This window comes from Oncorhynchus clarkii, chromosome 29, assembly GCF_045791955.1.
Source record: "Oncorhynchus clarkii lewisi isolate Uvic-CL-2024 chromosome 29, UVic_Ocla_1.0, whole genome shotgun sequence".
NCBI lineage: Eukaryota > Metazoa > Chordata > Actinopteri > Salmoniformes > Salmonidae > Oncorhynchus > Oncorhynchus clarkii.
In genome coordinates, this window is record NC_092175.1 from 31,165,198 (window position 1) to 31,189,255 (window position 24,058).

Sequence of the window (24,058 nt, forward strand, 5' to 3'; positions counted from 1 at the left end):
CCTAATCTATGTATTTCACATGACTGGGAATACTGTTGGTCACAGACACCTTTGGTCATGTAGTGTATGTGGACATCTGCTCGTCGAACGTCTCATTCCAAAATCATGGGCATTAATATGGAGTTGGTCCCCCCTTTAACAGCCTCCACTCTTCTGGGAAGGCTTTCCACTAGATGTTGGAACATTGCTGAGGGGACTTCCATTCAGCCACAAGAGCATTAGTGAGGTCTGGCACTGATGTTGGGCGATTAGGCCTGGCTCGCAGTCGGTGTTCCAATTTATCCCAAAGGTGTTCGATGGGGTTAAGGTCAGTGCTCTGTGCAGGCCAGTCAGGTTCTTCCAAACCAATCTCGACAAACTATTTCTGTATGGATCTCACTTTGTGCACGGCAGCATTGTCATGCTGAAACAGGAAAGTGACTTCACCAAACTGTTGCCACAAGAACCATGAAAAACAGCCCCAGACCATTATTCCTCCTCCACCAAACTTTACAGTTGGCACTATGAATTGGGGCAGGTAATGTTCTCCTTAGTTGATCAGGCTGTTGATTGGGGCTTGTGGAATATTCCTCCCACTCCTCTTCAATGCCTAGTTAAATAAATAAGAAAAATGGCTGCACAAAGTTGCTGGATATTGGTGGCAACTGGAACACGCTGTCATACATGTCGATCCAGAGCATCTGGTGAGTATTCAGGCCAAGGAGGAACTGGGATATTTTCAGCTTCCAGGAACTGTGTACAAATCCTTGTGACATGGGGCCGTGCATTATCATGCTGAAACATGAGGTGATGGTTGCGGATGAATGACACGACAATGGGCCTCAGGATCTCATCACGGTATCTCTGCATTCAGATTGCCATCGATAAAATACAAATGTGTTTGTTGTCAATAGCTTATGCATGCCCATACCATAACCCCACCACCACCATGGAGCACTCTGTTAACAACGCTGACATCAGCAAACCGCTCGCCCACGCGACTCCATGCACGTGGTCTGTGAGGCCAGTTGGACGTACTGACAAATTCTCTAAAATGACTTTGGAGGCGGATTCTGGTAGAGAAATTAAAATAAAATTATCTGGCGACAGCTCTGTTGGACAATCCTGCAGTTAGAATGCCAATTTCACCTTGCCTCAAAACATGAGACATCTGTGGCATTGTGTTGTGTGACAAAACTGCACATTTTAAAGTGGCCTTTTATTGTCCCCAGCAGAAGGTGGTCTTGATATGCCACACATTCAGATTGGAAACATAGGATCAACACTTTACATTGCGTTTCTATTTTTGTTCAGTGTATTATCTTTGGTAATCCATTAGACATTCTGTTTTTTCCAGGATGGAAGGAAGTACGTTGCTCTATAGCCACAGGCGGGATGAGCAAATGTTTAAACTGTCTTAAGAGGAGAGGAAACCCTGTCAGGTAACAATGTCCGGTGTTAATGTTTCACTTCAGGAAAGAAACCTCAAAAGAATGCTAGTACATTTCACTTATCTTGACAATCATAAATGAGCTTTCATACTTTGAATTACATGCATTTGTAAATTTTATTTGCAATTCATTTGGCCTTAATCTGAAATCAACAATTGCACCTCATTATTTCATTGAAAATCATCACTCAAAATAAAAAATACACACGCTAGCACTGATACAAACAGGAAAGAACTGTTAACCAAACTTCAGACAAAAAAAAACTATTGGGGAGAAAACAATAACAGTGATCTACTACTAAACACACCAGTGGAAGCTGGTGAGGGGAGGACGGCTCAATAATGGCTGGAACGTAGCTAATGGAATGGCATCAAACACTTCCATTTGTGTTGATGTAGTGTATCTGATACTATTCCGCTCCAACCATTACCACTAACCCGTCCTCCCCAGTCACCAACCTCCTGTGTTACACTTCATGATCCATCTGCTTACTCTTCATCGGAATCCTGTAGCAGAGCCTTCTGGGAGCTGAAAGTCTTTCTCATCCCGATCTCTATGTCACCTCCCTTCCCTGCACATCTTTGTACACAGCTGTTAGGACCAGAGAAGAAGAAGCCATAGGTGGAAGTTGGCTCATACTGGCAGTGAATTTACCCAAGCTGTATTATTGTAATGACTTAGTTTATTTCATTCAAGTTAAACTGACATTTATATTTTAGTCATTTAGCATTCATCTTAAGATAGCTAGGTGGGATAACCACATCTCAGTCATAGTAAACACATTTTTCCTTGACGTAGCTGTCAGCAAATCAGTGCTAGTAGGGATAAAGTTAACTGACCTATTTGGAGACGGTATAAAAGCATATGGGCGAAACGCGGATAAAGGAAGATGCTCACCACCAGCCCATCCAGTAGTTGATGCCAACGATCAGCAGGGCCACAGCTAGATGCCAGCAGAAGCACATGGTGACGAACATGGTGTTATCGTGTGCCTTCAGATCCCACTGTACTCCGTTTAATGGGTACAGCACGAATCCAATCTGAAAGAACAAACACATATTTGCTCAGTTTTTCTCTGTGAGAGTGTGATTCATGAGATCGACTCGTTTGAAAATGAAAGTGTTTTTTTTGTTGGTGGTTTGCTACTGTATTACCTGAAAGAACCAGGAGCCTTGCAGGATGGTTAGGCTCACCCTGAGCAGCTCCAGTAGGATGTTATCTCGCATGAACACCTCCAATAGGGTGCTGGCCGCCACACCAAACACTGCCACAAACAGCAGGGAGTGGATGTGGGTATCCAGAGGAGGGCGCATGTGCACATGGAAGTAAAACAGAAACCCTGGAGGGGAATGGAACATCCTGGAATATTAACACAACATGACGATAACATCTAGTCAGTGTCTACAGTTCAAAGAGCAGGGAAATATTATTTGTAATAACTATAACAATTATCCTGATGGTAAGAATACCTGCAAATTAAAATACGCCTCAAGTCTGCTAATGACTAGAGATGTACAATCAACCTTTTTGACACTGTACCTTCAATGAAAAAAGCCAGAGAGAGAGCAAGACGGTCAAGACCAAGTGGGACTGGAAGCGGTGACATACTGAGGACTTTAACAATTCCCCAGATGCCGAAGAAGAAGTACATTGTGCTGTGCTGCCAGTTCATCAGTTTCACCCAGGACTTAGTCTCTCTGAGGTACAGGTGGCCATGGGGCCCATCTGGCACAAACTGCTCTGCCATGATGCCTACAGAATGACAGAACAACATCCCGGTCAAAAGTGGTTGAGAGATTCCATAGTGTAAAATCCTGAAAGAGAGAGTGGTACAAATAAATTCACCAAGGAAGACACTCACCCACAAAGGCTAAGAAAATAATGAGTGCCCCCTCGATTAAGTCGATTCTGTTAAAGAACAGGGGCAGTTTTTGTCTTCCTTTAGGCTGACGCCTCCTCCAGCAGTGTCGGAGAGGGTACATCACTGACCAACACAGGCCTAACAGCAGAAAGCAGCTGCCGGGAAGGGCATGTCCCTTGAAATTGGCCATCCTCCTGTCAAAACTGAAAAATTAGAAATATGAATGAGAAACAAATCATAAACAAGTTTTTTTGTGATAATAGAAAGTACCACAGAGAGTAATTGTTTGAGCAACTTTACAATTTTCACAACTTTAATAAAATATCCAAAAAAGGTGCGTATGAGCTAAACGATGCAGATGGAAATGATTTTGTACTAGGCTTATTCAGTCATCAAGAATGAAAGTATATTTGTTTTTTTATCTTGAGGTCAATTTAGAACATGCATTGAGTCCTGGCAATGACTCCCATGTATCCGGGAGATAGATACCAGTCCTAAAGACATTTGTCTAGCAAATGAAAATGCAAATCCATTTGTGCAGTCCAAAAGAGAGCTAGATGGTTAGAGAGAACCTAGAGGTGCATAGTAAAGAGAGAGACCAAGGCAAGAAAATGTGTAGTTTCCAGTCATGTCAGATAATTGACCCAAAAAAAAGCACTTGTGTGATCATAGCAAATTTTACCTTTAATAAAAATGCTGTACTGAGTTGAATATGTATGTGCTGTTTATAATAGGTCAATGTTTCTATGTTGTCTGTGGTTGTGCGGGTGATGTCCTTTAAGTCATGCTGGTGGGATGTCACTTACTTATTAGGCATCACAGTAGGCTGGAGTTCCATCCTTTTTATTTTTTGGTTGTTGGTGTAATGTATTGTATACTTTTGGTTGGTTACTGTTTATTTTAGTTTCGACAGAGGTGTGTGTGTGTGTGTGTGTGTGTGTGTGTGTGTGTGTGTGTGTGTGTGTGTGTGTGTGTGTGTGTGTGTGTGTGTGTGTGTGTGATCTAAAAAAGAAGAGTGGTAAGCTATCTGTCAGACAAGTTTTTCTCGACTGTTCGCCTTGCATTCGCTTTCAACATTGCATAAAATATTGCCTTATTTTCTGTTCTCATCACAATTAAAACTAAGAATTGTTGATTTTGAGTTTAATTTGAGTTTAATTTGAGTATTAAGCTGTCAGACTTGTTGACATATGGGCTGTTACCGGATTAACACCAGAGACTTTATACCCTTACTCATCAATCATGAAAGAACACTGTTTTTCTCCACTATTAATAAACTGTATACAAAACAACCATAACAATCCAGAGAAAGTTTCAAATGTGCATGTTACCTTGTTTATTGTTACAGAGCAGCTGGACGACTGCTCCCTCTCAAATCAGTGAATCCTGTTAGTTGTGATGAATTGCAATAACAGTAGCCTACCTGTCCGCACACTGTGCACACCTGCTCGTCTACCTGTATTGAAAGCATCATGTGACGCTGCTCTTGCTTGCTCTGCATGACTTGACTGCGACCAATGAGCACAGCCCCCAGGGTTCTAATTACAAATGGAAACACATGGTATGCTTATTTTAATGATCTATTTATTAAATTAATGTATTTTTTGTTGATCATTGTAGTGCATCAATGGAATTATGTGAGACATCTGCAGTGTTTATGCCTACTTCAATAGGCTAATAAATATCAGTTCCATATGTAAACAGTTTGATCTAGTAATATACAGAGCCTTCAGAAAGTAGTCACACCCCTTGATTTTTCCCCCCACATTTTGTTGTGTTACAGCCTGATTTTAAAATGGTTTAAATGTAGATGTTTTTGGTCACTGGCCTACACACAATACCCCCTACCCCATTTTCAAAAATTTTACCAATTAATTATGAAAAGCTGAAATGTCTTAAGTCAAGTATTCGACCCCTTTGTTATGGCAAGCATAAATAAGTTAAGGAGTAAACATTTGCTTAACAAGTCACAAAATAAGTAGCATAGACTAGCTCTGTGTGCAATACTAGCAAATAATTTATAACTAACCCAAGATAGTTCAAACGGGTGCTTCAGCTTTACAGCCCCTGTGACATGTCTGGGTTACCCCTTCTGTCTTTGATAATAGTGTTTAATGTGATCTTTGATTGACTACCTAATCTTTGTTCCCCATACATACAATTATCTGTAAGGTCCCTCAGTCGAGCAGTGAATTTCAAACACAGATTCAACCACAAAGACCAGGGAGGTTTTCCAGTGCCTCGCAAAGAAGTGCAGCTACAGTATTGGTAGATGGGTTAAAAAAAAAGAAGCAGACATTAAATATCCCTTTGAGCATGATTAAGTTATTAATCACACTTTGGATGGTGTATCAATACACCCAGTCACTACAAAGATACAGGCGTCCTTCCTAACTCAGTTGCCGGAGAGGAAGGAAACTGCTCAGGGATTTCACCAATGGTGACTTTAAAACAGTTACAGAGATTATTGGCTGTGACAAGAGAACTGAGGATGGATCAACAACATTGTAGTTACTCCACAATACTAACCTAATTGACAGTGAAAAGAAGGAAGCCTGTACAGAATAAAAAATTGTCCAAAACATGCATACTGTTTTCAACAAGGCACTAAAGTAATACTGCAAAGAATGTGACAAAGCAATTAACTTTTTGTCCTGAATACATTTGGGGAAAATCCAATAAACCACATTACTGAGTTGCACCCTCCATAATTTCAAGCATAGTGATGGTTGCATCATGTTATGGTATGCTTGTAATTGTTTTTCAGGATAGAAAATAAACGGAATGGAGCTAAGCATTGGCACAATCATATAGGAAAATCTGGTTCAGTCTTCTTTCCGCCATATACTAGGAGATTAATTCACCTTTCAACAGGACAATAACCTAAAACACAAAGCCAAATCTATACTGGAGTTGCTTAGCAAGAAAGAAGACAGTGAATGTTCCTGAGTGGCCGAGTTACAGTTTTGACTTAAATCTACTTGAAAATCTATGGCAATACCTGAAACAACCAATCTGACAGAGCTTGAAGAATTTAGAAAATAATAATGGGCAAATATTGCACAATCCAGGTGTGCAAAGCTCTTCGAGACACCCAGAAAGACTCACAGCTGTAATCGCTGCCAAAGGTGCTTTTACAAAGTGTTGACTCAGGGGTGTGAATACTTATGTAAATGTATGTAAAATATTTCTGTATTTCGTTTTCAGTAAATGTGCAAAAATGGCTAAAAACAGGTTTAAACTTTGTCATCATGCTTAGATGGGTGAGAGAAAAAAAAAACGGATTGAATAAATGTTTAATTTAATTTCCATTCCTAACTATAAAGTTTTCTGCCAAGATAGAACTGCCAAAGGGGGCGGTGTTGCAACCTACTGCAGATATAGCCTGCAGAGTTCTGTATTACTATCTAAGTCTGTACCCAAACAATTTGAGCTTCTACTTCTAAAAAGTAGCAGGCCTTTCTAATCGACCTGGCCGGGGTATCCTGGAATGACAATGACCTCATCCCGTCAGTAGATGATGCCTGGCAATTCTTTAAAAGTGCCTTCCTCACCATCTTAAATAAGTATGCCCCTCTCAAAAAATGTTGAACCAGGAACAGATATAGCCCTTGGTTCACACCAGACCTGTCTGCCCTTGACCAGCACAAAAACATCCTGTGGCGTTCTGCATTAGCATCGAATATCCCACGTGATATGCAACTTTTCAGGGAAGTTAGGAACAAATATACACAGGCAGTTAGAAAAGCTAAGGCAAGCTTTTTCAAACAGAAATTTGCATCCTGTAGTACTAACTCAAAAAAGTTCTGGGACACTGTAAAGTCCATGGAGAATAAGAGCACCTCATCCCAGCTGCCCACTGCTCTGAGGCTAGGAAACACTGTCACCACCGATAAATCCACTATAATTGAACATTTCAATAAGCATTTCTCTGCGGCTGGCCATGCTTTCCACTTGGCTACCCCTACCCCGGTCAACTGCCCGGCACCCTCCACAGCAACCCGCCAAAGCCCCCACCATTTCTCCTTTACCCAAATCCAGATAGCTGATGTTCTGAAAGAGCTGCAAAATCTGGACCCCTACAAATCAGCCGGGCTAGACAATCTGGACCCTCTCTTTCAAAAAAATATCTCCCGAAATTGTTGCAACCCCTATTACTAGCCTGTTCAACCTCTCTTTCGTATCGTCTGAGAATCCCAAAGATTGGAAAGCTGCCGCGGTCATCCCCCTCTTCAAAGGGGATAACACTCTAGACACAAACTGCTACAGACCTATATCTATCCTACCCTGTCTTTCTAAGGTCTTCGAAAGTCAAGTTAACAAACAGATTACTGACCATTTCGAAACCCACCATACCTTCTCCGCTATGCAATCTGGTTTCAGAGCTGGTCATGGGTGCATCTCAGCCACGCTCAAGGTCCTTAACGATATCATAACCGCCATCGATAAGAGACATTACTGTGCAGCTGTATTCATCGACCTGGCCAAGGCTTTCGACTCTGTTAATCACAAAATTCTTATTGGCAGACTCGACAGCCTTGGTTTCTCAAATGATTGCCTCGCCGGGTTTACCAACTACTTCTCTGATAGAGTTCAGTGTGTCAAATCGGAGGGACTGTTGTCCGGTCCTCTGACAGTCTCTATAGGTGTGTCACAGGGTTCAATTCTCGGGCCGACTCTCTTTTCTGTATACATCAATGATGTTGCTCTTGCTGCTGGTGATTCTCTGATCCACCTCTACGCAGACGACACCATTCTGTATACTTCTGGCCCCTCCTTGGACACTGTGTTAACTAACCTCCAGACGAGCTTCAATGCCATACAACTCTCCTTCCGTGGCCTCCAACTGCTCTTAAACGCAAATAAAACTAAATGCATGCTATTCAATCGATCACTGCCCGCACCTGCCCGCCCGTCCAGCATCACTACTCTGGACGGCACTGACTTAGAATACGTGGACAACTACAAATACCTGGGTGTCTGGTTAGACTGTAAACTATCCTTCCAGACTCACATTAAGCATCTCCAATCCAAAATTAAATCTAGAATCGGCTTCCTATATCGCAACAAAGCATCCTTCACTCATGCTGCCAAACATACCCTCGTAAAACTCACCATCCTACCGATCCTCGACTTCGGTGATGTCATCTATAAAATAGCCTCCAACACTCTACTCAACAAACTGGATGCAGTCTATCACAGTGCCATCCGTTTTGTCACCAAAGCCCCATACACTACCCACCATTGCGACCTGTACGCTCTCGTTGGTTGGCCCTCGCTTCATACTCGTCGCCAAATCCACTGGCTACAGGTTATCTACAAGTCTCTGCTAGGTAAAACCCCGCCTTATCTTAGCACACTGGTCACCCGAGCAGCACCCACTCGTAGCACGCGCTCCAGCAGATGTATCTCACTGGTCACCCCCAAAGCCAATTCTTCCTTTGGTCGTCTTTCCTTCCAGTTCTCTGCTGCTCATCACTGGAACGAATTGCAAAAATCTCTGAAGCTGGAGACTCACTAGCTTTAAGCACCAGCTGTCAGAACAGCTTACAGATCACTGCACCTGTACATAGCCCATCTGTAAACAGCCCATCTATCGACCTACCTCATCCCCATACTGGTATTTATTTATTTTGCTCCTTTGCACCCCGGTATCTCTACCTGCACATTCATCTTCTGCCGATCTACCATTCCGGTGTTTAATTGCTATATTGTAATTACTTCGCCACCATGGCCTATTTATTTCCTTAACTTACCTCATTTGCACTCACTGTATATAGACTTTTTGTTTTCTTTTGTTCTACTGTATTATTGACTGTATGTTTGTTTTACTCCATGTGTAACTCTGTGTTGTTGTATGTGTCGAATTGCTACGCTTTATCTTGGCCAGGTCGCAGTTGCAAATGAGAACTTGTTCTCAACTAGCCTACCTGGTTAAATAAAGGTTAAATAAAAATATAAAAAAGTAATTCAGGCTGTAACAACAATAAAGTGGAATAAGTCAAGGGGTATGAGTACTTTATGAAGGCAGGTAGCTATTTTGTTGTCAATTTCAAAATAACCAAAATTTGACTTTTCAATACCAGGGCTGTTCAAATCCAGTCCTGAAGGGCTGAAACACTTCTGTTTTTTGTTTCTACCTGGTAGTTAATTGCACTCACCTGGTATCCCAGGTCTGAATTAGTCCCTGATTAGAAGGAGAGGATGAAAACCAGAAGTGGCTTCACCCTCCATGACCGGAGTTGAACAGCCCTGTTCAACACTGTTGTGTAACCTCTGAAAAGGGTCATAGAACTCTCAGATGTCAGGCATTTTACAGTAGAGTATTGCTGTTTTTAGGAGGACTTAGGCGCAATTTCAGTTAATGTCTTACTTTCAGGGAGGTGTTTGCTGGAAGGTAGAGGCCAGTGTAAATGCCAGACTCAAATGAAATTAGCTCCCATCATCAATAAGTTTATTTCAGTCAATCAGATCAATCCAGATCAATATTTAAAGCATGTACTATACAGGTTTTTAAATACAAAATCATCACCCTGACTAGGCATAACAAAACCAACATTTTCAAGTGTTCTTCACTGTTACTATCAGATTTATTCCTTAGAACTGCCAATGAATTCTTGCTAATAATGACACAAAACTTGGGGTTATAAGTGTGGGGATCAGAGTATTGCACAGAAGAATTTCTTCTCCCGAAAGGGGTTCTCAGAGGATGGCACTGGTGTCACCAGCGGGTCCTCCTTGGCATGAGCCTCACAGAAGGCCATTAGATCAGCTGCTGCTTTGGACACCTGCACATATAAAACATGGTTAACAAAGACAAAGATAACAGATTGGAGAGTGGGGGGAAAGACAATGTGCTCTATTTACAATGTAGTTACTGATAATCAACAGTTTATTCGGTAACATGAAGAGATATAATCTACTACTGGTACTCCAGCGCTCATGCCCTGTAACCATTCGCTGCTCACCATCATTCTTTCAATGTTGACCTCCAGTTTCAGCTGTTCCACTGTCTTGCGAGCATCTGCAATCTTAGCCATGTTATTGGACATCCTGCTTCCTCTCGCTGTACCTCAGCCTGGTCCAACTGTTTGTAGATCATGCATTATGTTAATGCAAAATCACACTTTTCTTAAAATCCATTACACGGGTAGTGCCATTTTCCATCATACATACATGCCAAAGAGATAGTGTGTAATGGTTTCATGTGCTTGTTATTCCTTCTGCTGCCTGGGTCTCAGCTGGAAGTGTTACAGTGAGGGCCTCAGAGGGAGAGGTGCAGGGAGGGGCATGCATAGGCAGCAGCATTACCCAGGGGGCACCTCACTTGTTTCTCTGTATCTGTATATGTATCTGTAAATGACATTTGCTGAACACTTATTATCCTTTAATGAGGATCGTACTGTATTTGTGATGATTAAAAGTAGCATTCGTTCTCTTACACATTGCATGTGAATAAAGAAGATAACAACCACCTCTCTCATCCCTCCATTTACAACGCCCAATTTTGTTGCTGGTAATCATGTAGCGGTTTGTCTCTTGATGACCGTTGCCCACTATGCCCATTCAGAGGGCAGTGAAACATCCAAACTTAACTGCAGTTTATTTTCTCAGTCTTTTCTTTCATCGACAACGGAATGAACTGATGATGAAAACTAGTTTTGTTTTTGACATTAACATTTACATAACATGACCTGCACTTTAATGGGCTGTACTACAAAAGAATATGTAAAACTTTATAAATATTTTCCTATATCAGAACACAGTCAAATGTATGTTTTATTTACCAAAACACAATGCCACTGTCACTATGGTCTACAACACATAAACATCAACACAATTTCATTCAAAGAGTCTAATTAGCCACTTACCGCAAAAACAAGACAGACGGGTTGGTAGGTCCAGGGTTCTACAGTTGAGGTGTGATAGTTGAACAAGGCACACTCCACCCACTTAGAGTTCCAAATGGAGAGAGATTAGGGGTAAGATGGGGAGGAGTGCTTGAATAGGTTGCCTCCTCTTATAATTAGCTGTCTTTCTACCCCCATGTTGGGCTCAATGCAACAGTAGTAGCAGGCGACATGGGGTGTGACCTTCCTTTCTTTATCATTTGCTTGTCATCAATTAGACTCGCATTTGATCTGTTTACCTTAGACAACTAGATTGTTCTTTGGAAAGGAGATTGTAATTTTGTTGTAAAGGTTGTACTTTTTTTCTCATAATCATTTTTCTTGCAAATTTGGGTAATGCTTATTGGAGTTAATTATTTAAGCCAGTGATCTGCGTGTAACCAAGAGCCTTAGGCAGGACTGGTGTCATGAGAGATACGCCCAGTAGTTGTTTTCCCACATACTCCCACAACAAATATGTACCTGCAAGATTACACAAGACTCTACACATTTTATCTGTTGGGATTGAAGGGAGAGAATATCATCGTTATCTTAAAATACTCTTGATGGAGTGTAATACGGAATGTCTAATACCATATAGCTAGCCTATAGGGATCCTGACAATCTGATATAGCATGTGAAGTGAAATCTCTCAAGGGGCAGTTACAGTAGGCTTACAGTAACTCATAGTACTGCCTGGATTGTCAGTATCTCCAGCAGGGCTTGCAGGGTTGCCAGACAACAGCAGGGGGCACAGTGGCTGCCTCATAGTTGAATGCCAAGCGTCTCATTAGCAGGTGTTTTCCTGCATTAATTGGTCGTCTCACTGCAAGTAGTGGGCTCCAACCAGCCCAACCAGCTAGCTCTTCTACACTAACCCTTTCTCTGCTGCTGGGGCAGAGGTGGATAGTTTGCCAACAGAAATGTGTTCTGTTAAATGGTGATTTTTTTATTGAATTCATGTTCTTTTATGAAACTTTTACTCTAGAGTCTAGACCAGGGGTACTGAACTCTGACCCTACGAGGTCCGGAGCCTTCTGGACTTCTGTTCTACCTGATAATGAATTGCACACACCTGGTGTTCCAAGTCTAAATCAGTTCCTGATTAGAGGGGAACTGGCTTCGAGGTCCAGATTTCAGTTTGAGGGGTCTATACCATGGTGTAATGATATATCATGCCATGTATCGAAGTTGCCACAGAGGGCCAAGCAGCTGGTGAGTCATTGAGATGTTTAGAGGTTAAATAACAGCAGTTTATGTACACTTGTTGATGATATAATTGTTCTAGGCTAGGCCTTGGTGCAGCCCACCGGAGTTGGATGTGACCTGGAGGCACCAACCTCTGTTGAAGACCATTTTCCAGCCCAAGCACTACATGCACTTTTTTTGCTATATAAATTAACTCTATTATTATGTTTTAATATTATATATTGTGCTAAAATCTATAAAATCTATACTTCACACTGAACTGAATGAATTCTGCAGATGATAATGACGGCCCATTGTCAGACACTAACTTGTTCAGATTACACCTATTCTGGTGCATTTTAAACTTGTTTTCTTCGCTGACTGGCCATTTCGGGCGGCAGGGTAGCCTAGTGGTTAGAGCATTGGGCTGGTAACCGGAAGGTTGCAAGTTCAAATCCCCAAGCTGACAAGGTATAAATCTGTTGTTCTGCCCCTGAACAGGGGGCACTGTTCCTAGGCCGTCATTGAAAATAAGAATTTGTTCTTAACTGACTTGCCTGGTAAAATAAAAATAAATAAAAAATGTCCCTTAACATTTAGTCTTTGAATACATTCAAAACACATTTTTAAAAGGGATACTTTGTTTTAAGGCCTGTTATTATGAACTGACCTGGACAAAACATTTTCCCTGAAATAAATTCACATAGGCCCAAAGATGATATGCAGAAATACATTTATTCTCCAGACACAGGATATCATTATCATGCACTCAACATAGTCTCTGTTTTGATTGGCAGACTCTTCTGTTGGCAGACTCTCCTGTTGGCAGACTCTCCTGCTGACAGACTCTCTTCTTGCATGATCTCTAAACTCATCCTCAGGCTAATTGCGCATAACAATTCTGAGGAATGGGTAGAAGTGTCTGGTGAACGTGATGATGTTGGCCTCTAGCACACACAGTAGTATCCAGAGATGTCGTTTTCCCAATCGCCGAAAAGACCTTGCATCGTTTCTTTGAGGCGATATTTGATTCCAGCACCGAATTTAGATTTGCTTCCTCTCTTCTTGGTGTATTTCCAAACAGTAAGGCTGCAACCTCTTGACACCACCAAGGAAGAGATGCGGTTGTTCCAGCGCCATGGGATGATAGGGACGTCCTCACCTGGGTAAGCATCAAGGTACTCTCCCCCACAACTCTGCTCGTAATAATAGTGACTGTCCTCGAACATACGTGCGCAAAGCTTCACGCCATCTGCGTCTTTCAACGCATTGGCTTCTGGGCATTGGGCATTGAGGACTTCAAAGCACAAAGTGCTCAGAAGCAGAGCGATCATCACCTTCATGGTTGCTTCGTTGGTGTCTAGACAGAAGGGGTGCAGGTGTCTCCTTAAATAGCCTTAATAACCTCTGACCATGTGGATATTTAGTCATGTGTGAGAATTTGTGTGTTTAAGCAGGTGTCCTGAAGGTTTCTCTTTTTGAACCAGATTAGAACCAGTTCAGAAACCAACATGATACATATTGACCTAGCTATATTACTTACAAATAGGCTATATCTTTTAGCCAAATAATGTGTAATACTTAATAACTTTCATGAACAATCCATTTTGCGGTTTTATAAATGTTTATAAATGCTTTATAAATTTTAACAAATAATGAAATACTTATTTATTAATGGTGTATAAATGCTTATTCATGAAAGGTTATAAAGTGTTACCAAATAAAATAATAAAAGGCATCACTCTCAGTCTGGTCAAATCAGATATTTGTTTATTACCAGAAACACATCTAACTGATCTTGAACATGAAACATTAGAAATAAAGTGGATTGGCCAAATGTGTTATTTTTCCTTTAACTCCAAGAGCAGAGGGGTCGCCATCCTCATCAACAAAGAAACACCATTTAAACTAATATATTTTTAGGGTGCTTCATTTTGATTCATGGTACAATCAACAATCAATCATACACCATGCTGAATTTATATGGTCCCAAAACTGACAATCCTCAATTTGTCCATTTAATCGTAAAGCATTTACAAGATTTTACCAACTCCAGAATTCTAGTTGGAGGAGACATTAACGCTGGTATTGATCCACTAGCTGAGAAGTCCCATGGTAGTGCGCACATGCATTCAACAAGCGCTCCAGGAACCATTAAAAGCTACATAGTAAAACAAGGTAGGGTGGATATTTGGCGCCTCTTCAATCCGGACGAGAGAGAGTATAACTGTATCTCACATCATAAAACGTAATCCCGTATAAACCTTTTCATCGGTAATGCATTTTTGCAATCCCAAATTTCCAAACCCCAAATTCATTCGAGTAGCACCTCCGATTACGCATTGATCAGCCTTGTCTTAACCATCAACTCCGAACGTCATCCTTCAATATGGAAATTTAACACCTTGCTTCTATCAGATTCCAAATTCGATACGCATTTTAATGGGAAATGGAATAAATTCATTGACTTTAAATGCATGGGAGTGTATCTGAGCCAGTGTATTTCAGTAATTTCAAAAATGTTCCAAGTGTATTTAATAGCACATCTGAATGTACGCCGACACTACTCTTAGAAACTGCAAAAGTTGTACTTAGAGGAAAACATATGTTTCTGCTCAGCAAAGAAGAAAAAGGGAAATAAAAAAAGTAGAATTTGCGAAAATTGTCAAGGAGCTTGATACCCTCTTTACATCTACTCAAACGGATGATATAAGCGACTATTACAGGCCAAACTCAAATTTAAATTAATTATTTAGAAACAGAGGCTTTAATTATGAGAACGCAACAAAATGACCCTGAACTCGAGGATAAGTCCGGAAATTTCTTGGCTAATATGCTTAAACATAACAAGGAAATGTTGGTAATCCACTCTATTAAAAACATTGAAGGTAACGTAACCAAAATGAAAATATGAAATCCATCTCCAAAGTATTTTATTCCAAACTACTATATATACTGAGCTAACTCCCAACGGATTTCACTCCGCATCTCGCTTCCCAAACCGATATTCCTACCGCATTAGTGACGTTGGAAGCAGAGAAGGCATCTGACAGTCGATCTGACCTTCCTGAACTTGGCACTTGAGTAATTCGGTTTTAGTGCATACAGTTGAAGTCGGAAGTTTACATACACTTAGTTTGGAGTCATTAAAACTCGTTTTTCAACCACTCCACAAATTTCTTGTTAACAAACTATAGTTTTGGCAAGTCGGTTAGGACATCTAATTTGTGCATGACACAAGTCATTTTTCGATATAGGACTCGAATATATGTCGATATAGGACTCGTTTTACTGTGGATATATTTACTTTTGTACCTGCCAAAACTATAGTTTGTTAACCAGAAATTTGTGCAGTGATTGAAAAACAAGTTATAATGACTCCAACCTAAGTGTATGTAACCTCGGACTTCAACTGTAGCTCACCACAAGCCTCCGTATATACCAATTATATAATCTCATATCTGTTCAAATTACTAAATGGGACCAGACAAGGCTGTCCAATGTCTCCACTTCTGTTTAAAAAAAAATCTTGAACCCTTGGCTGCTGCTGTTTGCCAAAACAGTTCAATCATAGGTGTCCGATCCCCAAACATAACTCACAAAATAAGTGTCTATGCTGATGATATTCTGATGTTCGTACAAGAACCCGATTGATCATTAGAACACTTGCTCTCGACAATCAACACATTCGGTAGTACAGTATATCAGGATATAAGATTAATTGGGGCAAATCAGAGATCCTCCCCATAAATCAATTTAATTGGAAGTCTTTAGCCAAAACAAATCAAAAATCCTACATAGATTCCACTATACCAATAGAATGTTGTCACCAATGGGGCTTGTTGATTCACCTCTGTGTCCATTCTGCCAAAAATACCTTCCAGACACTCATCTCCATGCATTCTGGTTTTGTCCCATCATTGAGAATTACTGGAAAAAAACATTCTCTCAGACGTCCTCCATATTACAATTCCTGCATCCCCAATCACTCTGTATACTGCATTACTTTGATGATGACGTCCCCTGTGTTTTTGCTATCCCCAAGGACAAAAAAAATTTCCTATTAATTTCATTAACAATCTTCAAAAAAAGTGATACTTTTAAACTGGAAAACCAGATCCAATGTTCCAACCATACACTGGCTTAGTTTACTGCCTGACCTGGCCTCCCTGGAGAGATCCACCTTCAAACAAAATAACAACTGAAGGACTTTAACACAATCTGGGAACCATTCCTATCCTACATTCCCCCAGGCAACCCCAGACAAGATCAAATATGGCACATCCTTCCTAATGATTAGCTCTCTGCTAACTGTCCTGTCCCATTCCGTTCCATTCTGTCCTGTCTTCTCCAGTCTGGTCATCTCTTGTTTTGTCCTGTTTTGACTTCTCCCTTATTTTTAGCTTCCTCTTTTTTTTTTTTACCCAACCTTTCTGCTCTTTCTTGCTTTTTAGTTGCAGTTGACCTTCTTCACTATAATAAACAGTTGTATGTACTGTTGGATGGTGGGATGGGGAGGGTAAAGAGGTGGTAGAGCTATGTGACGGGAGTGGGTATCAAGAAGATACTAGCTCATATTTGGTGCCTGGTGTACTTGCTTTTATATACAGTGCTTTCAGAAAGTATTCAGACCCCTTGACTTTTTCCACATTTGTTACGTTACAGCCTTATGTTTTTTATCTCAATCTACACACAATAACCTATAATGACAATGCAAAAACAGTTTTTTTGAAATTTTTGCTACTTTATTTAATTAAAAACTGAAATATCACATTTACATAAGTATTCAGACTCTTTACTCAGTATTTTGTTGAAGACCTTTGGCAGCAATTACAGCATCGAGACTTCATGGGTATGACGCTACAAGCTTGGCACACCTGTATTTGGGGAGTTTCTCCCATTCTCCCATTCTTCTCTGCAGATCCTCTCAAGCTATTTTCAGGTCTCTCCAGAGATGTTCAATCGGGTTCAGAGACTTGTCCCGTAGCGACTCCTGCGTTGTCTTGGCTGTGTGTTTAAGGTCGTTGTCCTGTTGGAAGGTGAACCTTCACCCCAGTCTGAGTTCCTGAGCACTCTGGAACAGGTTTTCATCAAGGATCTCTCTGTACTTTGCTCTGTTCATCTTTCCCTCGATCCCGACTAGTCTCCCAGTCCCTGCTGCTGAAAAACAACCTCAAAGCATAATGCTGCCACCAGCATGCTTCACCGTAGGGATGCAGCCAGGCTTCCTCCAGACATGACGCTTGGCATTCAGGCCAAAGAGTTCAACCTTGGTTTCATCAGACCAGAGAATTTTGTTTCTCATGGTCTGAGAGTCCTTTAAGTGCCTTTTGGCAAACTCCAAGTGGGCTGTCATGTGCCTGAGGAGTGGCTTCCATCTGGCCACTCCACCATAAAGGCCTGATTGGTGGAGTGCTGCAGAGATGGCTGTCCTTCTGGAAGGTTCTCCCATCTCTACAGAGGAAATCTAGAACTATGTCAGAGTTACCATTCGGTTCTTTGTCACCTCCCTGACCAAGGCCCTTCTCCCCTGATTGCTCAGTTTGGCTGGGCGACCAGCTCTAGGAAGAGTCTTGGTGGTTCTCCCATTTAAGAATGATGGAGGCCACTGTGTTCTTGGGGACCTTCAATGCTGCAGAATTTTGAGTCTCAGGGCAAAGGGTCTGAATAGTTATGTAAATAAGGTATCTGTTTTTTTATTTATAATAAATGTGCAGAAATTTCAAAAAACGTTTCCCTTTGTCAATATGGGGTATTGTGTGTAGATTTCGGAGAAAATATATTGAATCAATTTTAGAATAAGGCTATAACTGTGGAAAAAGTCAAGGATTCTGAATACTTTCCAAAGGCGCTGTATATTTGACCCACTCTACTGACTCTTTATCTGAAACACCCTGTTTTTAAAATACATCTAAATAATGAAGTTGTCCTCCCATTATGGAGGGTGGAGGTGGGTAAAAAATAAATAAATAAATGTAAATGCCTAGTGAAACCACAAAAGCTACAAAAAAAAAACATTATTTACACGGTACTTGTGTACACTACAATAATGAAAATATTAAATGTTCTTATTCAGTGTAACTTATAGGCCTGTCCAATGGTGGAAATGTACTGGATTCACTGAGAAAACCCAACAAAGGTTCGAAATGAATGCTGAAATAATTCACTCCATGAATCCCTCATTTCCACCACTGCCAAAATCAAATTACCATTGACTCGGTCCTTAGGGGGACACAAAATCAGATCTACCTGCTCCATATGTTATTGCCCTCAATGTATTTTAAATGTGTTGATTTTTTAAATTTAACTAGGCAAGTCAGTTAAGAACAAATTCTACTTTACAATGATGGCCTACCCCGGCCAAACCCAGAAGACGCTGGGCCAATTGTGCACCACCTTATGTGCCCTATGGGACTCCCAATCACGGCCGGGTGTGATACAGCCTGGATTCGAACCAGGGACTGTAGTGACACCTCTTGCACTGAGATGCAGTGCCTTAGACTGCTGTACCACTCGGGAGCCCTCTGGGCCACCATAACCACAACTTTCTTCAACTGGTCATTCAGTACAGTACCAACTCCATTGAATTAAACGTTGCACACCATTCTGTTCACTGAACATACCCCAAGTGAGTTCTGGGAAAGTAAGCACATGTCCTGGGAATGACTGCCATCTGGGTTACTCTCAAATACAACACTCCGTTAAAGACAAAAGGTCAGATGCACTTATGTTACTGTTGAGAATAACCCAGATGGCAGTCATTCCCAGGACATGTGCTTACTTTTACTTGACCATGAGCAGTCAGTGACTCACCTGGGGTATGTTTAGTACAACATAACGGTGTGCAACGTTTAATTCAATGGAGTTGGTACTGTACTGAACAACCAGTTGAAGAACGTTGTGGTTATGGTGGTCCAGAGGGCGATTGCGTTACGGTGTGCTACAGGAGTTTAGAGATTTAAAAAAGGGTCACGCCCATATCGATCAGGTCACACCATAGAAAGGGAGCAAACATACCTCAAAGGAATCGAACTGAACTCACCCCTGGGAAAGTACATGTGTCTATCGTGTGCAAACAGTTGGACACGTTCTTGTATCTAGGGCACTATATCTCCCTTGTCCAGCAAGGTGTCGTGTTCAGTATTAACATATCACAGAACTGCAAATGTCACATTGTCAGTGCACCCACAGATCTACCTGTTCTGAAGCCAGGAGGCTAGTATCAGCTACATTTATGCCTATACTAGACTCTGGGGATATTTTATATGAAAGCTTCCGCTCAGTTTTCGAGATGAATTGACACCCTTTACCATGGAGCATTGAGATTTATTTTATACTGCAAAATCCTTTCTCACCACTGCACTTTATATACCAGGGTTGGCTGGCCTTCTCTAGTCACTCGTAGGCTCAGTCACTGGTATACTTTTATTTACAAAGCCATTTTGGGTTTACTACCATTTTTATTTGGACATTTGTATTGTTCAGAAATGTGGTGGGTACTCTCTTCATTCGCTGGACTTTATCCCGCTAACTGTTCCAAATGTCCGAGCTGAATTTGGTAAAAGGGCTTTTATGTACTCTGCGCCATCGGCTTGGAACACCTTACAAAATACTTTTAAACTGGAAGAACTTGTCCTGATTGGCGTTTTTAAATAATTGATGAAGGATTTTGAGGTTGATTCCGACCTGTCAATATTTTTAATTGGCTGTTTTATGATTTTGTAATACTCTTGTGAATGCTATGGTTTTTTACTATATTACCTGTAGATTACTTTACTAGATTATCTGTCTGTAATTGTGTAATGACTTGGTGCTGCCTATCTAAATTTCAATGAGCCCTTCCTGGTTAAATAAATACAAATAAAATTGCTTATGTTCTTCTTGAACTTTGCTGTTAAATATATTTTCAATGTATGTTAAAGTGGTAATCTGGAGTTCAAACAAATTGGTTCCCTGCCACCTTTTTGGCTAAACGGCTTATCAAATTCATAGACAGGGCTATAGATGAAGGACATGATAGTTTTAATAATGTTTTGAAGCTATAGTGTTTTTTAGAATGACATTGTTTACAATGGAGAAAAACAAGCTTATGTTTTGGGTTCTGATGGAGTGACAGACAGTTGAACTAAGCTCATGAGGCTTAGTTTGATTTATTTTTCAAGAATCAATATATATAATGAATTTAAAAGTCAAATGTATGTAGCATTCACATATTGCCACTTTAATGAAGTGGTTCCCAAATGTTTTCGGTGACTGTACCACCAATTTAATTTTGCTCTGCCCGGAGTACCCCTGAAGTACCCACTCATGTACATTATACCAGTAAGCCTATGGTCTCATGAGTCTTCTCAAGTACTCAAGTCCTAGTATTCCTGGTTGGGAACCACTGCTTTAATGCATCAAATGCATAGGTTGTTCTACCTTAATTGGAGACGGTTACCAGGGAGAAAGAGGCGAAGCGAGAGGGTACCCTCCCGTCAAAATCTGTCCACGTGGGAATAGTGATTCTGCTTATCTGTCAAGCAGAGCGACTGCCTTCTTGCCTTTGGGACAACGACTCCCATTGTTGGGGTGGAGACGAGACCATCTCATCACTATATACAGTATCTCTGCTGTTACTGTTGAGAATGAACCAGATGGCAATCCTTCACATAGGTACACTTACATCTGCCACTATCTGCAAAATGCTAATTTCTGCCTTTTACCAGCTTCACTCTGAAGGTGTAGTGATGTACCCTTTTGAAAACAGATGTTAACTGACTTTGGTATCCTGAACTAATATTCAGAATGACTAATGAAAACCTAACTTTTATTGAGGGGTTGGATATAGAAGATTACATCACAGGACCTTGAAGAATCACATTTATAATAAAATATCACAGAAGTTTGTTGATGGATAGACATGTGAAAATGAGAATGTGTCTGGACATGTGCCATCTTGGTAGGGTCAATTATACACTGAGTGTACAAAACATTAAGGACACCTGCTCTTTCCAGGACAAAGACTAACCAGGTGAATGATATGATCCCTTATTGATGTCACTTGTTAAATCCATTTAAAATCAGTGTAGATGAAGGGGAGGAGACTTGTAAAAAAAAATACAAATTTAAGACATGAGACAGATTGTGTGTGTGCCATTCAGAGGGTGAATGGGGAAGACAAAAGATTGAAGTGCCTTTGAAATGGGTATGGTAGTAGGTGCCAGGCGCACCGGTTTGTGTCAAGAACTGAAACGTTGCTAAATTTTTCACACTCACACCCAAAACCCGAATGACACTCAGCCAACTTACTACAACTGCGGGAAGCATTGGAGTCAATATTAGGAAGGTGTCCTTAATGTTTTATACACTTAGTATACTCCTCTAACAAGTGCACAACCTACTGGTATCTACCATACCCAGGCAAGGGGATCATGTTTCACATGCTTGTCTCAGATATCACATCAGTTTCAACTTTCATTATGCATTAAACATGATCTAGTTTAAGAGAAGATACATGTAACACCAATCTTGAATGTAGATTAAAACTACTGTAATGTTTATAGAAATGTGTATAAAACCCCCAAATGAATGTAACACTAAATGGTTAACAGTCTTGTTTTTACACTAAATAGATGCTGTTTAAGATGAAAATGTATCCTATTTATCTGTCATAGAAAAGACACTCAAGAACCAGACAGTGCAGCTCTATAACTTTCCTTGAGGCATGTCTACCAAGGGTGTCACTGTCACTCACTAGTCTACTGGACATTGCAATATGCATTTCTATTGTCGAGGTGTTGTGTCTTCCTTTCCTTGTTTAATCAAAACATCAGGCCTTTTTAAAATACAGACAAACTAAGAGAACAAAGTGGACATATAAACAAAATATAAGTTAAGAACTTGCATTTCATAGTCGCATCAACATTTGGGAAGATACATACAATGTTAAATGTTTTAAAGCTTGACCATGCCTAAAAGTTAAAATAATGGAACAATGTAAGAAGCTCAATTGAAATGTTATGTTTCAATGACAAATAAACAGTATATTCTCCCTTTGTATCACCCACCATCTTACAAAAGCAGTGCCACTGTAGGAGTTGAAGCAATCTGCAGGGCACCTCCCTGGCAGAGCAGGTTTCATCAAGCAGCACCCATGTCTTTGACAATTGGAGCACCACCATCATTATGCAATGTCAAGGAGATGACAAACAGAGATCAGACTGTGGAAAGAGAAAACGATAAAATTAAGAAAATGTACGTATGCTGCTACCAGTAACAGTGTACAAGAAAGAAGCCAAAGCAATATACAAAATTACATTGTGTAACAATCGTGGAAACCATGTGTTAGATGTATTTATTTTGTAACATTCCACCTATTCCGCTCCAGCCACTACCATGAGCCCGTCCTCCCCAATTAAGGTGCCACCAACCTCCTGTGGTTCATACCTCCATAATCAGCACTATCTTATTTCCCCAACACCTTATCAATGGCATCAACCAATGTTGCCATTTTCTGCTCGTTGTCCACAAAGCCTGACCCCTCCTGCAGAAAGCAAATGTTTGATTGATACAATATTTTTTTAAATACATACTGTGCACACATGTTTTGTTGGGTGAAGAAACAAGTTCCACTGTTTGATACGGTACCTTCTTTGAGTGGACCAACTTGCCATTCACCTCCACCTCGAACCACCCAGAGGTTGAAGGTGTGCTTTCACCAGTCTGGTGAGTGAATGGTGGATAGAAAGGACGTGAGACAGAAAGAGGGGTGTCAGTATAGTAACTTGAAACAAACATCTGGTAACATCCATCTGCAATTTTCTGCTCTTTAGGCTACTTAAAATGACTCACAATCTCAAGATCACCTGGGAATTCATCCTCAAGCTGTGTCTTGAGTCTGGTGAACTAAAAATTAAGGCATACATACCACTCAGATGTAGAAATAATGATTAAATCAAAAGATTCATTTTTTATCAAATTGTACTAGCACATGTTTTAATACACATTTAATGGACACGTACCTTGGGCCTGTACCCTCATCCACCGCTAGGCATGAGAAACAGAGAGGATTAGTGTCAAACAACTGTGTCAAACAAACAGCATGCTTTCACTTCACTGTGCCATGTCTATGCAACTTTATTAGCAAATAGCTCCAGCAACTCATTTTCAGAGAACACACAAATTTGGGCGAAGGCCTACGATTTCTCCTACCTAACAATCAATCTAGCAATTTGCAAACGCAACCAAGCGGTAATGTTACCTAAATAAACCATTGCATGGAGGATAAACTGTACCGTCAGCAGTAGTAAAAATAGCAACCTACCAGTAGATGATATGAACTTTGACTCCCATATCGCAAATCCCAGCAGCCCTTCTCCGAGAGAGATAGTAGTTGCAAAAGGGTTGTCGGTGTAAGGCTATTTCCTTGATATTTGACGTTGTTATGAAATAAATAAGGCGGAGCGACCCACGAATCATCTTCATGAGGTCCCGGTTCACACAGGAGAGAACACATCTTTACCAAGGGGGAGAGATGTGTTTTTTGCATTACCAAAATATTTCACATGAAAACAAGTATGGCAAGAATAAGTGCATGTTCTAGTCTTGATTATTTGTATGCATATACATAACGTTTTCATACATAGATTTATTCACATAAGTAAATATCTAAAACAGTACATTTTGTCTACCCCTAAAAGCTTGCATCA

At 40.7% G+C, this 24,058-nt stretch overlaps 4 protein-coding genes across 4 annotated transcripts; all 4 read right to left on the bottom strand.

Moving 5' to 3' along the window:
• Positions 1-6: 6 nt before the first annotated feature.
• LOC139388368 (transmembrane protein 45B-like) lies at positions 7-4,710 on the bottom strand. The gene is made up of 6 exons (XM_071134986.1): positions 4,623-4,710; positions 3,292-3,494; positions 2,970-3,182; positions 2,585-2,769; positions 2,328-2,470; positions 7-2,021 (listed from the first exon to the last, which is right to left on the bottom strand). The coding sequence occupies exons 2-6, from the start codon at positions 3,479-3,481 to the stop codon at positions 1,919-1,921; spliced, it is 834 nt and encodes a 277-aa protein (XP_070991087.1). The 5' UTR covers positions 3,482-3,494; positions 4,623-4,710; the 3' UTR covers positions 7-1,918.
• Positions 4,711-9,795: 5,085 nt separating this feature from the next.
• Positions 9,796-11,225, bottom strand: LOC139388286 (guanine nucleotide-binding protein G(I)/G(S)/G(O) subunit gamma-8-like). Its single transcript, XM_071134863.1, has 3 exons — positions 11,163-11,225; positions 10,260-10,378; positions 9,796-10,079 (listed from the first exon to the last, which is right to left on the bottom strand). Exons 2-3 carry the CDS (start codon positions 10,341-10,343, stop codon positions 9,951-9,953), a joined length of 213 nt encoding a protein of 70 aa, XP_070990964.1. The 5' UTR covers positions 10,344-10,378; positions 11,163-11,225; the 3' UTR covers positions 9,796-9,950.
• A 2,090-nt stretch (positions 11,226-13,315) lies between these two features.
• On the bottom strand, positions 13,316-13,711 carry LOC139388197 (syncollin-like). Its single transcript, XM_071134757.1, has one exon. It carries the CDS (start codon positions 13,709-13,711, stop codon positions 13,316-13,318), a length of 396 nt encoding a protein of 131 aa, XP_070990858.1.
• Positions 13,712-21,160: 7,449 nt separating this feature from the next.
• Positions 21,161-23,853, bottom strand: LOC139387901 (selenoprotein W, 1). Its single transcript, XM_071134253.1, has 6 exons — positions 23,674-23,853; positions 23,372-23,396; positions 23,202-23,255; positions 22,998-23,072; positions 22,797-22,893; positions 21,161-22,570 (listed from the first exon to the last, which is right to left on the bottom strand). Exons 1-5 carry the CDS (start codon positions 23,832-23,834, stop codon positions 22,816-22,818), a joined length of 393 nt encoding a protein of 130 aa, XP_070990354.1. The 5' UTR covers positions 23,835-23,853; the 3' UTR covers positions 21,161-22,570; positions 22,797-22,815.
• Positions 23,854-24,058: the final 205 nt, after the last annotated feature.

Coding starts and splice junctions, on each gene's coding strand:
- LOC139388368 (XM_071134986.1), bottom strand. CDS start 3,481: ATGGCCAATTTCAAGGGACATGCCCTTCCCGGCAGCTGCTTTCTGCTG. Junction 3,183..3,291: donor TATTTTCTTAGCCTTTGTGG/GTGAGTGTCTTC, acceptor GTCATTCTGTAG/GCATCATGGCAGAGCAGTTT. Junction 2,770..2,969: donor TCTGGCTTTTTTCATTGAAG/GTACAGTGTCAA, acceptor ATTCCCCTCCAG/GGTTTCTGTTTTACTTCCAT.
- LOC139388286 (XM_071134863.1), bottom strand. CDS start 10,343: ATGTCCAATAACATGGCTAAGATTGCAGATGCTCGCAAGACAGTGGAA. Junction 10,080..10,259: donor TCAACATTGAAAGAATGATG/GTGAGCAGCGAA, acceptor TTATATGTGCAG/GTGTCCAAAGCAGCAGCTGA.
- LOC139388197 (XM_071134757.1), bottom strand. CDS start 13,711: ATGAAGGTGATGATCGCTCTGCTTCTGAGCACTTTGTGCTTTGAAGTC.